General features: G+C 37.3%; 1 protein-coding gene across 1 annotated transcript in view; it reads left to right on the forward strand.

Annotated features, from left to right (window-relative positions):
* Positions 1 to 231: 231 nt before the first annotated feature.
* The window catches only part of LOC130836241 (adhesion G protein-coupled receptor E2-like), an 86,569-nt gene continuing 73,470 nt past the window's right edge, over positions 232 to 13,330 (forward strand). The window contains exon 1 of the mRNA XM_057708308.1: positions 232 to 259. Coding sequence (XP_057564291.1) covers positions 232 to 259 — 28 coding nt within the window. The remainder of the gene's footprint in view (positions 260 to 13,330) is intronic.

The raw sequence follows: 13,330 nt of genomic DNA on the forward strand, positions 1-13,330 counted from the left end.
GGGTGGAGGGGCACAATATGTGAAGCTGGAATGTGTGGTTGTAAAAGAATGCAGTGAAGTATGAGGGTCCTGGAAGAATGGAAAGGAGTGAGGATTTGGGGAGGAATTATAGTAACTTTGATATGGGGTGGAGTGTTTGGGGGAGACATGAGAAGGCTTGAGGGGGGTGGTTACCTAGTAGGACTCATGGGGCCAGGTGAGGGGCTTAGAGGCTGCTGCTGGAAGGGGGATATGGGAGAGCATGAAGAGAATGTGCAAGGTAGGGCAGATAGGTCAGACCAGGGAGGGAAATAGGAGATGGGCATTTGGATGGAGCAAGAGTGTTCTGAAGGCTCTTTAGCAGCTGGGGCCTGGGGGATTCTGGGATTGGTGGAAATGAGTGGATCAGGGAGGTTGAAATGGGAGAAATGGAAGAGAAAATGGGTCAGTGATGGTATGGACAAGGGGTTTGGATAGGCTGGGGGGCTGCAGGCTTCAGGAGGCGTAGGGAGATAAAGGTAGGAGGAGACAGTGATGTGTTCAGGACAAAGTGGGGTGGGGGATGTAGAGAAAAGAACTGAGAAATAGTGAGAAGGGGGGAAAGCCTGGAAAGGCCAGATGAAGGGACCATTCTTAGAAGCTCTTCCAAGAAAAGAGAAGGAAAAGGAGCAGCTGTGCCCATAGCGCTCTTCTCCGCTCCGTCATCCATGGACAGATTCGCTATATAATGCCTTTGAGCAACCATTGTTTGGATTAGAAATACAGTATTGATGCCTTATTCAGAGAGAACATAGAATGGGTTTCTGATTTCAAAAGAAATTCAGGAAAAATGCAGAACATTTGGAAATATATGGAAAGAAGAAAGAAAAACAAAATGCCAGCAATTCCACACTGAGAACATCAATGGTTGACTTGATGCACAATTTTCTCTGTTACTCTCTCCTGTTCTTTGACTTTCTTGTCTTCCACACTCAGGTAGGTGGTACCCCATGGGGCACACTTGATTCTCATCCCTTGCATGTTGTTCTGAAGCCAAAGAGCATGCATGGCCTGGAGCTGGTCTAGGAGGCTTCCACTAATGACAACTACTAGTCACTGAGAACTAACCACTGGGGGTGTAAAACACTTTGAATTGTCAGTGTTCTCCAACTTCAGGCACCCCTATGACAGCATCATGATTTTTGATATGCTTGATATCTGCTGTCACATTTATCTTTATCTTGAATCTCAGATTTTTAAAAAAAATTAGCATCATCCTAGGCAGTCATGAATTTTTCCTCAGTATACGCTAAAAGAAGTAGAAGTTAATAAAAATTTGAAAACATCCATCTATATACCAACTAACATCTCAAGGATTATCTTTGGAAAGATTTCAAAAATTGTGTTCATTTTATTCATAGCACTCGCCTCAATTTTTACTGATGTCCACTCATTGTGCAATTGCTAACACGTAGATTTCTCTTTCACCAGATTCCTGGCTCTAAGGAGTAAGAACTATGTCTATTTTTCCTACCCATTGGCTATCCAGTGCCAAGCACATAGCATAGTGCCAGATTTGTGATAAGAAATCAATTGCTATTTGTTCAATCAGAAAATATATCATTTCCTATAGCAAACAACTCTATGAGTAAAGGACTCTTTTACACCCACTGTAAGGATGAAGGAAATGAGACTTAAGGCTATGAACTAATTTGTCCATGGTCACACAGCTAGCAAGGAACTGAGCCAGGATGTGCTCCCAGGTGTAGATATACTTAAGCAGCAGTGCTAAAAAATGCTACTATACTGAGATCATGTCTGAAAGGAGGAGATGAGCTTGGAAGGTCTGCCTGGAGTGGTATTTGGAAGGAATCGACATATACTGGGAAAAAGATAAGGAGTTTGGACTTTATGCCATCTGCCTCACAAAGCAAGCTGAAGCTTTAAGACAAGAAAGTGACATCCCTCTCCCACAAAATTAGTTATGCTTTTGGAAGGCTGTTGTTTTTGTGGAGAGAGACTTGAGTAAAATGGAGTCTGGAAAATATTAAAATATTTTTCTATTCACAAATTCAGCCATTGTGTATGAGTGAGAATCATAAAAGTCAGGGTATGAATATCATTAGCAATAGGCAGAAGTAATTATCCACCTATATGAGTCTCTTTCCTTTCTTTTAGTAACTTAATGATTTAATATATTTTTAATTGCACAAGAAGTATATAATATTTTTTCTTGTTGTAACCCATTTAAAAGAGACAGAAATCTAGTTTCTTCTCACATGCCATTTCTGACCCATCCCTCATTCACAGAGTCATTTTTTCTATAGATAACTACTGTTTACACTTTTATATCTATCTATATAGTCATACATATGTATATATATGATATATATATATGTATATGTATATGATATAGCAATGGGTTCATACTATGTATATAATTTGGAATTTATTTTTCATATATAGCTTTTTCACAACTGTGGAATATTCCCTAGTATGGCTGTACCATATTTACTTCCTATTAATGAACATTTGTGTTGTCTGGTAGCAGTGAACATTTTGAATAAGTTGCATATTTGACATTTTCATGGACCTCTGAGTCAGGGACTCATTTTCTGGTAGTAGCATTCATAAAGGAAGGGGATGAGGTCTCTTCTCTGAGATCCTTCCCGTGCTGTACCAGAGGTCAGTAAATCTTCTATAACAGCCCAGACAGGAAATAGTTTTAGTTTTGTGAACCTTACAGTCTCTGTCCCAATGACTCAGCATTGTGGTTGCTGCAAAAAAGCAGCCATAGACAATATATCAGTGAATGGGCATGGCTCTGTGCCAATAAAACTTTGTTTGCAAATACAGGCAGCCAGTCCATGACCTGTAGTTTGCCAAACCCTATAAGCCAAAGTAAGTCCTCCAATCAGGGCCAGAATTCCGGGTCTGTCTGAGAGGAAGGAAGAGAAGTTGAATGGGATAACACAGAATGCTCATATGTAAATAGCTCTCTTCACAGCCCTGGCTACATCATCATCCCGTCCCCCTGAAGCTGGACCTGCGGGATGTGATAGCACACCTGGATTTGATGCATCCATGTGTTCCAACTGCTACTACCCTCTAAGTTTACACTGTCTTCCAGGTTCAATGTTTTCTGATAGGAAGTTGAGAGAAATTTATGATGTTGTTTCCCTGTATGTAACATATCATTTTTTTGGGCTACATTTAAGATTGTCTCTTCATCTTTGGTTTTCAGCATTTCATTTATGATATACTTAGTTGTACTTTTCTCTACATTTATTTTGTTTAGGGTTTGCTGAGCTTCTGGAATCAGTAAATTGTCGTTCAATAAATTTGGCGAAGTTTTAGCCATTTTCCAACTATTTTTCTGCTTCATTTCTCTCCTCTCCTTGAATGCCAGATACTTGGAGTTCTCCAAAAACTCTAAAAACCATTCCTTTTACATATTTTTACTTACACAATAGATTATTTGTAATTTTCTATTTTTTATTGCAATGAATAGCTATGGATATGCACCCATAAAAGGGCTTATGTTTTGGATTGGATGACAGTCCTTTGGAAGGATTCTCCAAGCCTATTGGTGGACTCAGAACCCACATGAGAAAGACCATGTTAATGTCATAGTTTCAGGGGGCAACTTAGGGGAAAGAAGTGAGAGAGCAGCATTGACATATATACACAACCAAACATAAAATAGATAGCTCGTGGGAAGTTCCTGCATAACATAAGGAGATAAACTCGATGATGGGCCAGGATAGGGAGGGTGGGAGGGAGTTGAGGGAGGGTGGGGATTCATGTATAAATTCAGCTGATTCACTTTGGTGTACCTCAGAAATTGGCACAGCAGTGTAAAGCAATTATATTCCAATAGAGAGCTTAAAAACAAAAAGAGAATGTAGGAAGGCACAAGAGGTGTGGGCCTCAGACTAACTGCTATATATAATTTTAAAGACCAATATTTCAAGAGCATTTTTTGGTAAACAGCAAAATTGAGGAAGGTACAGTGATTTTCCATATCTTCTTGCCCCCTCTCACATGTGTAGCCTCCCCCATTATTAACAACCCTCCCCAGAGTGGTCCATTTGTTACACTTGATGAGCCTACATTGAGACATCATAATCACCCAAAGTCCATAGTTTACATTAGGGTCCACTCTTGGTGTTGTACCTTTTATTGTTTGCATATATCTTAGTCTTCCATTTTTGCAAATTTACTGCAAAAAACCTTCTCATAAATATCTTTCTATGAATAAGAGACTGCTTCTTTAAAGTGTATTAAAAGAAGAGGGATTTCTGGGCCCTAGGGTATGTGCATCTTAAATTTTTATAGCTAGTGGCAAATTGCTGAATAAAGTGTTTATATCTGTTTAGGGTAGAACCATATGAGAATATCCATTTCACCCTGGTCTAATCAATACTGAATGTTTTGATTACGATACTGAAGATTTTTTCAAACTAATACTTGGCAACATTAGCTCCTTGTATGAATATCAATATTCTTGATTACTATGTACTTTTAGCAAGTTGCTTATATTTTTCTGATAATTACCTATGAATTTCTGTTTCTACTATTTTGTTAGTCTTAATATTGAATTTTAGAAGTTCTTCATACATTATAGATATTCATTGCTTATTAATATTGCAAATATTTTAACTTGTCTTCAGGCTTTGTTAATGGTGTCTTTTTTCAACCATTTTGCTCATTTCAGTGGTTTCTGTTTTCCTCCCTCAAACCTGCAATGCACATCTTGAGGTCAGTGTTCTCCTTGAGCTCCCTACTACAGAGGCTTTTAGAGGAGAGACTTCCTGTGGTCTGGTGAATATCAATGACCTTTGCTAGGATTCAGTCCTTTGTAACTGATTGCCAGAAGTTGGTATCCTTAGAGTCTGGAAACCGGAAGTCTGTGACAAGAGGATTCTGGGAACCAGACATTCCGACTTCCTGTAAATGGAAACCAGAGACGGTGGATCTGCACTAAGTGGAACTGAGATTGCATGGGCATCAGGGAATCCATGAACACTGAGTCAGGGACTCAGGACCCAAGGTGTGGGCGTTGAGGATTGTGAGAACCAAGAGATAAGATTTCCGTGCATGGTAGATGTGAAAATATCAGAAGAATGTAGAGCCTGGAAAGGAGCTGGAGAGAGTCAGAGAACAGGGGAAACTGTTGTGGGCCTGAATTGATCAGCCAGATGGCAGCGGTGTCCTGGTGAGAAAATGTGGATGACTGACTGTGAGAAGAGACTGGAAGAGCTAGAGGGGAAAATGGAGTGATGCCAGACAGAATTGGGGGAGATAACGAGAGGGCTTTGAGATGAGGAAGCTAAGGCATATGGCATGAAATAATTTCTGTAAGGTGAATAAATGGCAACTGGCTGAGCCAGTGCTTAAACTGAATTCAGTATAAACGGAATTTCTCAGCTCTGAAACACTGTAAAGATGTGGTAGGAGGTGAACGCGGCATCATTGTTTGTGGCATTATTTCATAGTTTTGGGGGGAGGGCCTTCTGTTTAGGGGTTTGCATGTTGGAAAAGTACTGTGTACTGTCTGATTGAGGAAGGAGCTAGACATTTTCAAGCAGTGAAGTAAAGCTAGCATATTGGGGGTGACTAGGTGTTGTTTCCTCCTCCCTCCTCCACGTCTAAAAGATATGGTGTGCTTTGTGGAGAATGAATCGTTTCCAGGGAGAGAGATTGCAGGCAGAGTAACTAGTATGGAAGATACAAACACACCCCAAAATTGTAAATTGGCCCCATAATCCAGAGAAGAAATCTCCTCTAGAGGTGAACACTTTAAAGTGAGACATAGTTCGTTATTAATATATTTGAATTTCTTGTTTTTCTTTAACAACATGTATTGAGATACAATCGACATACAATAAACTGCATATATATTTTTTCTTATTAATAATGTATATATGGCAATTCCAATCTCCCAATTCATCTCACCCCAACCCCTCCTGCTTTCCCCACTTGGTGTCCATATGTTGGTTCTCTCCTTCTGTGTCTCTATTTGTGCCTTGCAGACCGGTTTATTTGTACCATTTTTCTACATTGTGCATATATGTGTTAATATAGGATATTTGTCTTTCTCTTTCTGACTCACTTCACTGTGTATGACAATCTGTAAGTCCATGCATGTCTCTCCAAATGTCCCAATTTTGTTCCTTTTATGGCTGAGTAATATTCCATTTTATATGTATAGCGCATCTTCTTTATCCTTTCATCTGTTAATGGAAATTTAGGTTGCTTCCATGTCCTGACTATTGTAAATAGTGCTGCAATGAACATTGGGGTGCATGTGTCTTTTTGAATTATAGCTTTCTCTGGGCATATGCCCAGTAGTGGGATTGCTGTGTCGTACGGAAACTCTATTTTTGGTGTTTCAGGGAACCTCCATACCGTTCTCCATAGTGGCTGTATCAATATATATTCCCACCAACAGTGCAAGAGCGTCCCTTTTCTCCACACCCTCTCCAGCATTTACTGTTTGTAGGTTTTCTGAGGATGCCCATTGTAATGGGTGTGAGGTGATACCTCATTGTAGTTTTGATTTACATTTCCTAATGATTAGTGATGTTGAGCATCTTTTCATGTGCATCTTGGCCATCCATATGTCTTCTTTGGAGAAATGCCAGTTTAGGTCTGCCCATTTTTTGATTGGGTTGTTTGTTTTTTTGATATTAAGCTGCATGAACTGTTTATATATTTTGGAGATTAATCCTTTGTCTGTTGATTCGTTTGCAAATATTTTCTCCCATTCTGAGGGTTGTCTTTTCGTCTTGCTTATAGTTTCCTGTGCTATGCAGAAGATTTTGTTTCATTAGGTCCCACTTATTTATTTTTGTTTTTATTTCCATTACTGTAGGAGGTGGGTCCAAAAAGATCTTGTTGTGATTTATGTCAAAGAGTGTTCTTCCTATGATTTCCCCTAGGAGTTTTATAGTGTCTGGCCTTACATTAGGTCTTTAATCCATTTTTAGTTTATTTTTGTGTATGGTGTTAGGGAGTGTTCTAATTTCATTCTCTTCCATGTAGCTGTCCAGTTTTCCCAGCACCACTTATTGAAGAGACTGCCTCTTCTCCATTGTATATCCTTGCCTCCTTTGTCATAGATTAGTTGACCATAGTTGATCTGTGGGCTTTTTATCCCATTCCATTGATCTATATTTCTGTTTTTGTGCCAGTACCATATTGTCTTGATTACTGTGGTTTTGTTTTATAGTCTGAAGTCAGGGAGTCTGATTCCTCCAGCTCCAGGTTTTCCCCATGGAGATTGATTTGGCTATTCAGGGTCTTTTTTGTCTCCATAAAATTTTATGATTTTTTGTTCTAGTTCTGTAAAAAATGCCATTGGTAATTTGGTAGGTATTGCATTGAATCTGTGGCTTGCTTTGGGTAGTATAGTTATGTTCACAATGTTGATTCTTCCAATCCAAGAACATGGTATATCTCTCCATCTGTTTGTGTCATCTTTGATTTCTTTCATTAGTGTCTTATAGTTTTCTGCATGCAGATCTTTTACCTCCTTAGTTCAGTTTATTCCCAAGTATTTTATTCTTTTTGTTGCAATGGTGAATGGGATTGTTTCCTTAATTTCTCTTTCTGATCTTTCATTGTTAGTGTATAGAAATGCAAGAGATTTCTGTGTTAATTTTGTATCTTGCAACTTTACCAAATCCATTGATTAGCTCAAGTTGGTTTCTGGTGGCATCTTTAGGATTTTCTATCTATAGTATCATGTCATTTTCAAACAGTATCAGTTTTACTTTTTTTGCTATTTGGATTCCTTTTATTTCTTTTTCTTCTCTGATTGCTGTGGCAAGGACTTCCAAAACTGTGTTGAATAGTAGTGGTGAGAATGGACATCCTTGTCTTGTTCCTGATCTTAGAGGGAATGCTTTCAGTTTTCCCCCATTGAGAATGTTATTTGCTGTGGGTTTGTTGTATATGTCCTTTTTTATGTTGAGGTAGGTTCCCTCTATGTCCACCTTCTGAAGAGGTTTTATCATAAATGGGTGTTGAATTTTGTCAAAAGCTTTTTCTGCATCTATTGAGATGATCATGTGGTTTTTATCCTTTAATTTGTTAATATGGTGTATCACATTGATTGATTTGCATTTATTGCAGAATCCTTGCATTCCAGGGATAAACCCCATGTTATACATGAATGTCTTTTTCTTTTATAATGTCTTAGAATTTTATTTTGATTTTTTAAATCACAAAACTGTGATTTGAATATTCTTCGTTAAAACACTTAAACAATGTATGCTTGCAGCAAAATGGGAAAAAATTTCCCTATCCCACAGCTGGTTCCTTCAACACAGAGGCACAGGTGGACATGCATTTTCTTTTCTGTTTACAAAGGTATTCATGATTTACACTTTGCAACATAGCCATTAATTTTTCTTAATGTTTATCTACAGGCATTTATGTATTTACATATCAGAAAACTTGTATCGAACTATGTGTATGATTCTGTGATTAGTGTTTTTCACATGAAAATATTCCTTTTTAAATACATATTCCTTCATTTTTTCTCCCCAGAGCTATGTATTTTCCTACTATAATTGAAGTCTGATTTGTTTAGCTGATCCTTTTTAGTAAATATTTTAGTATTAAAACAAGAATTGCAACTTTGAGGTGGATGCTTGTTGATCATTTGATAGATATATGGACATGATTTTGAGAGTGGAGGAGGAGAAACCCCATACCTGTCTGTGAAATCCTTGGGCTGTGACCCTGATATGAAAAAGTAAGGCCCACAATCAAGTACAAATCACAGGGCTTCTTTGTTGGGAGACAGGAGAAGTTGAAAGTCTTAAGAGAGTATTCAACTTAAAGGGCAGGGAGAGGGTGATCCTCCGTATACTCTTGTTTTACTGTTTCCACTCCACGCACAGCATCATGGTCCCCACACTGAGTTGAGAGCTGTGACTGCCTATAAGCACACAGATTAGGCTTGGGGAAGCTGGTACCGCAGAGCGGCCTGTAATCCCGACTAATGCTCTTCCTGATAAATTTCAACATTACACGTTTTCTGTATTTCTGTTTGATCTTCATGTCAAAACAAAAATGAGTAGTTATAAGATTTGAATTATTTGCCCAAACATGTAGAAGACATCTCATTATGTACATTATCTATTGTGAAGTAGACAAGCAGTAAGTGCTTATGTTGTAACTTTAAATAATTCACTAGAAATGAAAGATTCTCCCAAATTTCTTCTTGAACCCTGTCTCAATCCCTGTTCCCTCAGAAGAAATCTTTCACATTATGACTCAAATGTGTATTCTTCCTTACAAACCCAAGGCAAAAATTACAACCTTTAAATCATATTAGAAGTAATATCTTCTTGTTGCAACATCTCAGATAATACAAAAGAAGTTATGAAACCTTTTGTTAATGCCTCTAAGCTTAGGGTCTTGACTTTGCAACTGTAAAATATACATTATGACTTATAAGAGTTAACTCAGTTATAATGTGCATATTGTGTTTCAGGCTGGTTTTGTTTTACACGCAGTACTGTATATGGGAGATATTTTCATGTATTTATAGAAGCTATGCTACAGATATATGTATTTTATTGTTTTTTATTCATACATATATATCCCCATTTATTTTGCCATTCAGTATGAATGGAGGCTTGCAAATTTCAAACAAAGTAAGAACACTTTTTAATTAGAAAGTATCTAGTTAATTGAAAACAGGACCAACTGAGAAAAATTTTGATGTCTTACATCTGACAAAGCATCCTCCCCCAAAACTGTAGAAACTTCAATTATTAGCAAACATGTGGCATTGCAAGAACTTCCCAACTTTGCCAAGGATTGAGGCCAGGTTTTTTTTGTAAAATACTGAATTTAGAGTCATCATAAAACTCTGAAAACATTACTTTTAATTTGTATTGTATATTTTTACTTAACTGTATAGATTATTTGTAATGTATGACTATTTAAGTCAAATGTCTTTGGATTTTGTGTAAAAGAATGTAATCTATGAAATGTTAAATATTAGCTTCTCTTTTCTTTTGAAATTTCCCGTATGTTCATATTGCCCACTTTTCCCAGTAGAACAGGGTTTCTCAACCTTGGGGGTAACAAAAGAGAGTGAATTTTCCTGTTCAAATTTTTTTTTGTCTTTACACTTTACATGTTTCTGTAGCAAATTTTTTTGTAAGGGAGAAAAGAAAGACACCTGCTTTTAGGGTCTGTATAGTATAGGGGATATGGGGCCCAGTTTCTCAACTTCAGAACCATGTGACATTTGAGGGACTGTATAGTTCTTTGTGGCTGGGGCTGTTGTGTGCATTGTAGAATGTTGAGCAGAACCCCTTGCTTTCAGTCGGTACATACCTGTAGGCTCCCCACCAACTGTGACATGAAAGATGTCTCCAGACTTTGCCAAATGTTCCCTGGGGCAAAATTGTCCCCCAGGTAAGAACTACTGTTCTAGAGCCTTTAAAATATTTATCATAATTATTTAGTATTTCCTGTCTGTTAGTTTATCTTTAAGTCTGGTTCCATTGATTTCTTCATGGTTGTTCTTTTCTTGCTTTTGGTTGTGTTTCATAATTTTCAGCTGAATGTCGGACAGTGTGTGTACGACTCCAGACACTGAAGCATATTTAATTTATTATCAGAAATAGCAATCTGTTCTTTCAGTAGGCTATTTTTGAGGAAGTTGAATGTATCTAGCTAGGATTCACTGCACTCTGCCTCCAATTTATTTTAGTGTTACCTTGTTATCTTGTGCCTACTGTGGGGTGGTTTTTCCAGAGGGTTTTACTTTCAGCTGTAGATCTGCCCATTGTGGCTGCATCTCTGAGAGGATGTCTCCACATTCTTGCCACTTCCTCAGATATTCTATATTCTTATGATTTCCCACACTTGGCCCTTAGCAATTATTTTCAATATTTAGATGATTTCCCTGTAAGCGTTTCTATGGCAGTCAAATCAGTCTTTTTGGTTTTGTTTAATTTTGTTTTGTTTTGCCATATGTAAGCCAGTGTTCCTGATGATCGTTCTGTGGATTATCTTGTCTTTTCTTAGAATTTAGGCTCCTTTGTGGTTTGTTACCTCAGCTCTCTATGGGTCCAAGAGAATGAATCTTGTTGTAGTTTGTATGGATATTTCTCATTGTTAAGTTGTGGGTGGCCCTTTTTCAGTTTTCTATTTCCTAGGCAGACATGGAAGTCCTCTTTATTTTCTGGTAATGTTTTAACACTTGTGTTTTATTTTTAATTTTTAGATTTTAAATGCATCAGCATATAGCCAAACAAATTCATGTATTTGTAATATATCTATTTACAAAATTAGTTTTGTGTAGAAAAAGGCATTTTTGTACATCTAAAACTTCATGGGTATATATATTTTTAAGCAATTAAAAACTAATTAATACATTTATTTACTTTTATGATAGCTTTTATTTGTAACTTTTAAACACAGAAAGAATTTGGAATAATGAAAAATAAGATCTTACATAGACTCTACCTTGAGTCAACAATTATTAAGATATTGCCACATTACAAAATATTTCTCAATGTGTGTATTTTCTTGCTCATAGTTGATTTTCAATGAACACATTGTAACATTCATCCTTAAATATGTCTTCCTCAAATATTGAAGAATTTAAAGAAAATGCTGTACATAATTGCAGTACTATTATTACACTAAGGAAAATCAAGAATTCATAATAACTTTAAATATATGATGCATATTCAAATTATCCCAATTGTCTCCAAAATATTTTTTTATAGCTGTGTGTCTGAACAAGAGCCCTACTAAAATTGACATTGAGTTTGACTGTTATGTCACTTTGGTCTAGAATAGCCTTAGTCACTTTTTACAATGATATTGACTTTAAAAGAGTCCAAACCAATGGGCTTATTGAATGCCCTATGTTCTGTGTTTGCCTGATTGTTTCCTCCTGATGTCATTTAAGTTGTGTGCCTTTCCCTTGTATTTCGTGTATACTGAAAGTCAGGGCTGAAAGAACAGGTGCCTGTAAGCTTTTCCTAGAAAGGGCCAGGTAGTACATATTTTTGACTTTGTGGCCTTGAAGTCTCTTTCACAAGCAGTCAAAGCAGATGACATCCTTGACATTGTAGCCTGAAAGCAGCCGTGGACGATGAATCAGTGAATGGGTGTGGCTATGATCCAATAAGAGTTTTTTTTACAAAAGCAGGCGGCTTCCTGGATTTGACCTGGAGGTTATAGTTTGCCAACTCTTGGTCTAGAGGCTAGATTAAATTTAGGTTAGACCAATTTGCCACAAATTCTTTAGCACCAATGGGTTGTTGTAACTTCATGTCTCATCAGAATATACATCATGTCAGGCTGACCACTACTAATGATATTAAGCTTGATATTAGTTCAGCTAGGGACTGTCCAATCTCTATATTGTAAGTGTACCCTTTGACCATTGTAAATAAGCAGTAGTCTCTGAGGGGATTCTTTGACACTGTGGGACTAGACTGTTCTTGAACAACGATTTCCCCTGGTGTTTTTAGTTGCCAGTTCCTGGATATTGAATAAGTATGATTTTCTAATCCTATCATATATTCTGTATTTGTTGGCTAATATTTTCAACATCACGGTGGACTCGGATATTTTGAATTTAATGTGTTATAATTACCTACAATCATTTTTGTTTTTGTTCAAAGTGATACAAATGTGGTCAGTGGGAGTCCATAGGACATTTCTTGTAGGTGCAATTCTCTGGATTTAGATCTTGCCTAGATCACATGCTGAGGATGAAACAATCGATTATATATGTGTATAAAACTTAAAAAATGTGCAGTTCTATATACACCTTTTTAGCCATCTCAGCTTACAAAATGTAAGGACTTTGAGACTTTATTCATGGGGTTCTGGTTTCACTCTAGCTGAGAAAGAATTTTCTTTTACATGTAAGCTCTGTGAAATTAGAAACTGGATTTGTCCTAATTTAGTGCAGTGCATGGTGAGTGATAAAATATATTTTTTCTTTTTGGATTATGTTTTTTTTCTGGGTGTATGCCCAATAGTGGGATTGCTGGGTGGTATGGTAGTTTCATTTTTACTTTTTTAAGGAACCTCCAAACTGTTTTCCATAGTGGCTGTACCAACTTAGATTCCCACCAACAGTGCAGGGTGTTCCCTCTCCTCTACTTCCTCTCCAGCATTTATTGTTTCTAGATGTTTTAATGATGGCCATTGTGACTGGTGTGAGGTAATACCTCATTGTGGCTTTTATTTGCATTTCTCTAATGACGAGTGATGTTGAGCATCTTTTCATGTGTTTGTTAGCCATCTGCATGTCTTCCATGGAGATATGTCTATTTAGGTCTTCCTCCCTTTTGTGGATTGGGTTTTTTGCTTTTTT

The sequence above is a fragment of the Hippopotamus amphibius genome, chromosome 15 (assembly GCF_030028045.1).
Source record: "Hippopotamus amphibius kiboko isolate mHipAmp2 chromosome 15, mHipAmp2.hap2, whole genome shotgun sequence".
NCBI lineage: Eukaryota > Metazoa > Chordata > Mammalia > Artiodactyla > Hippopotamidae > Hippopotamus > Hippopotamus amphibius.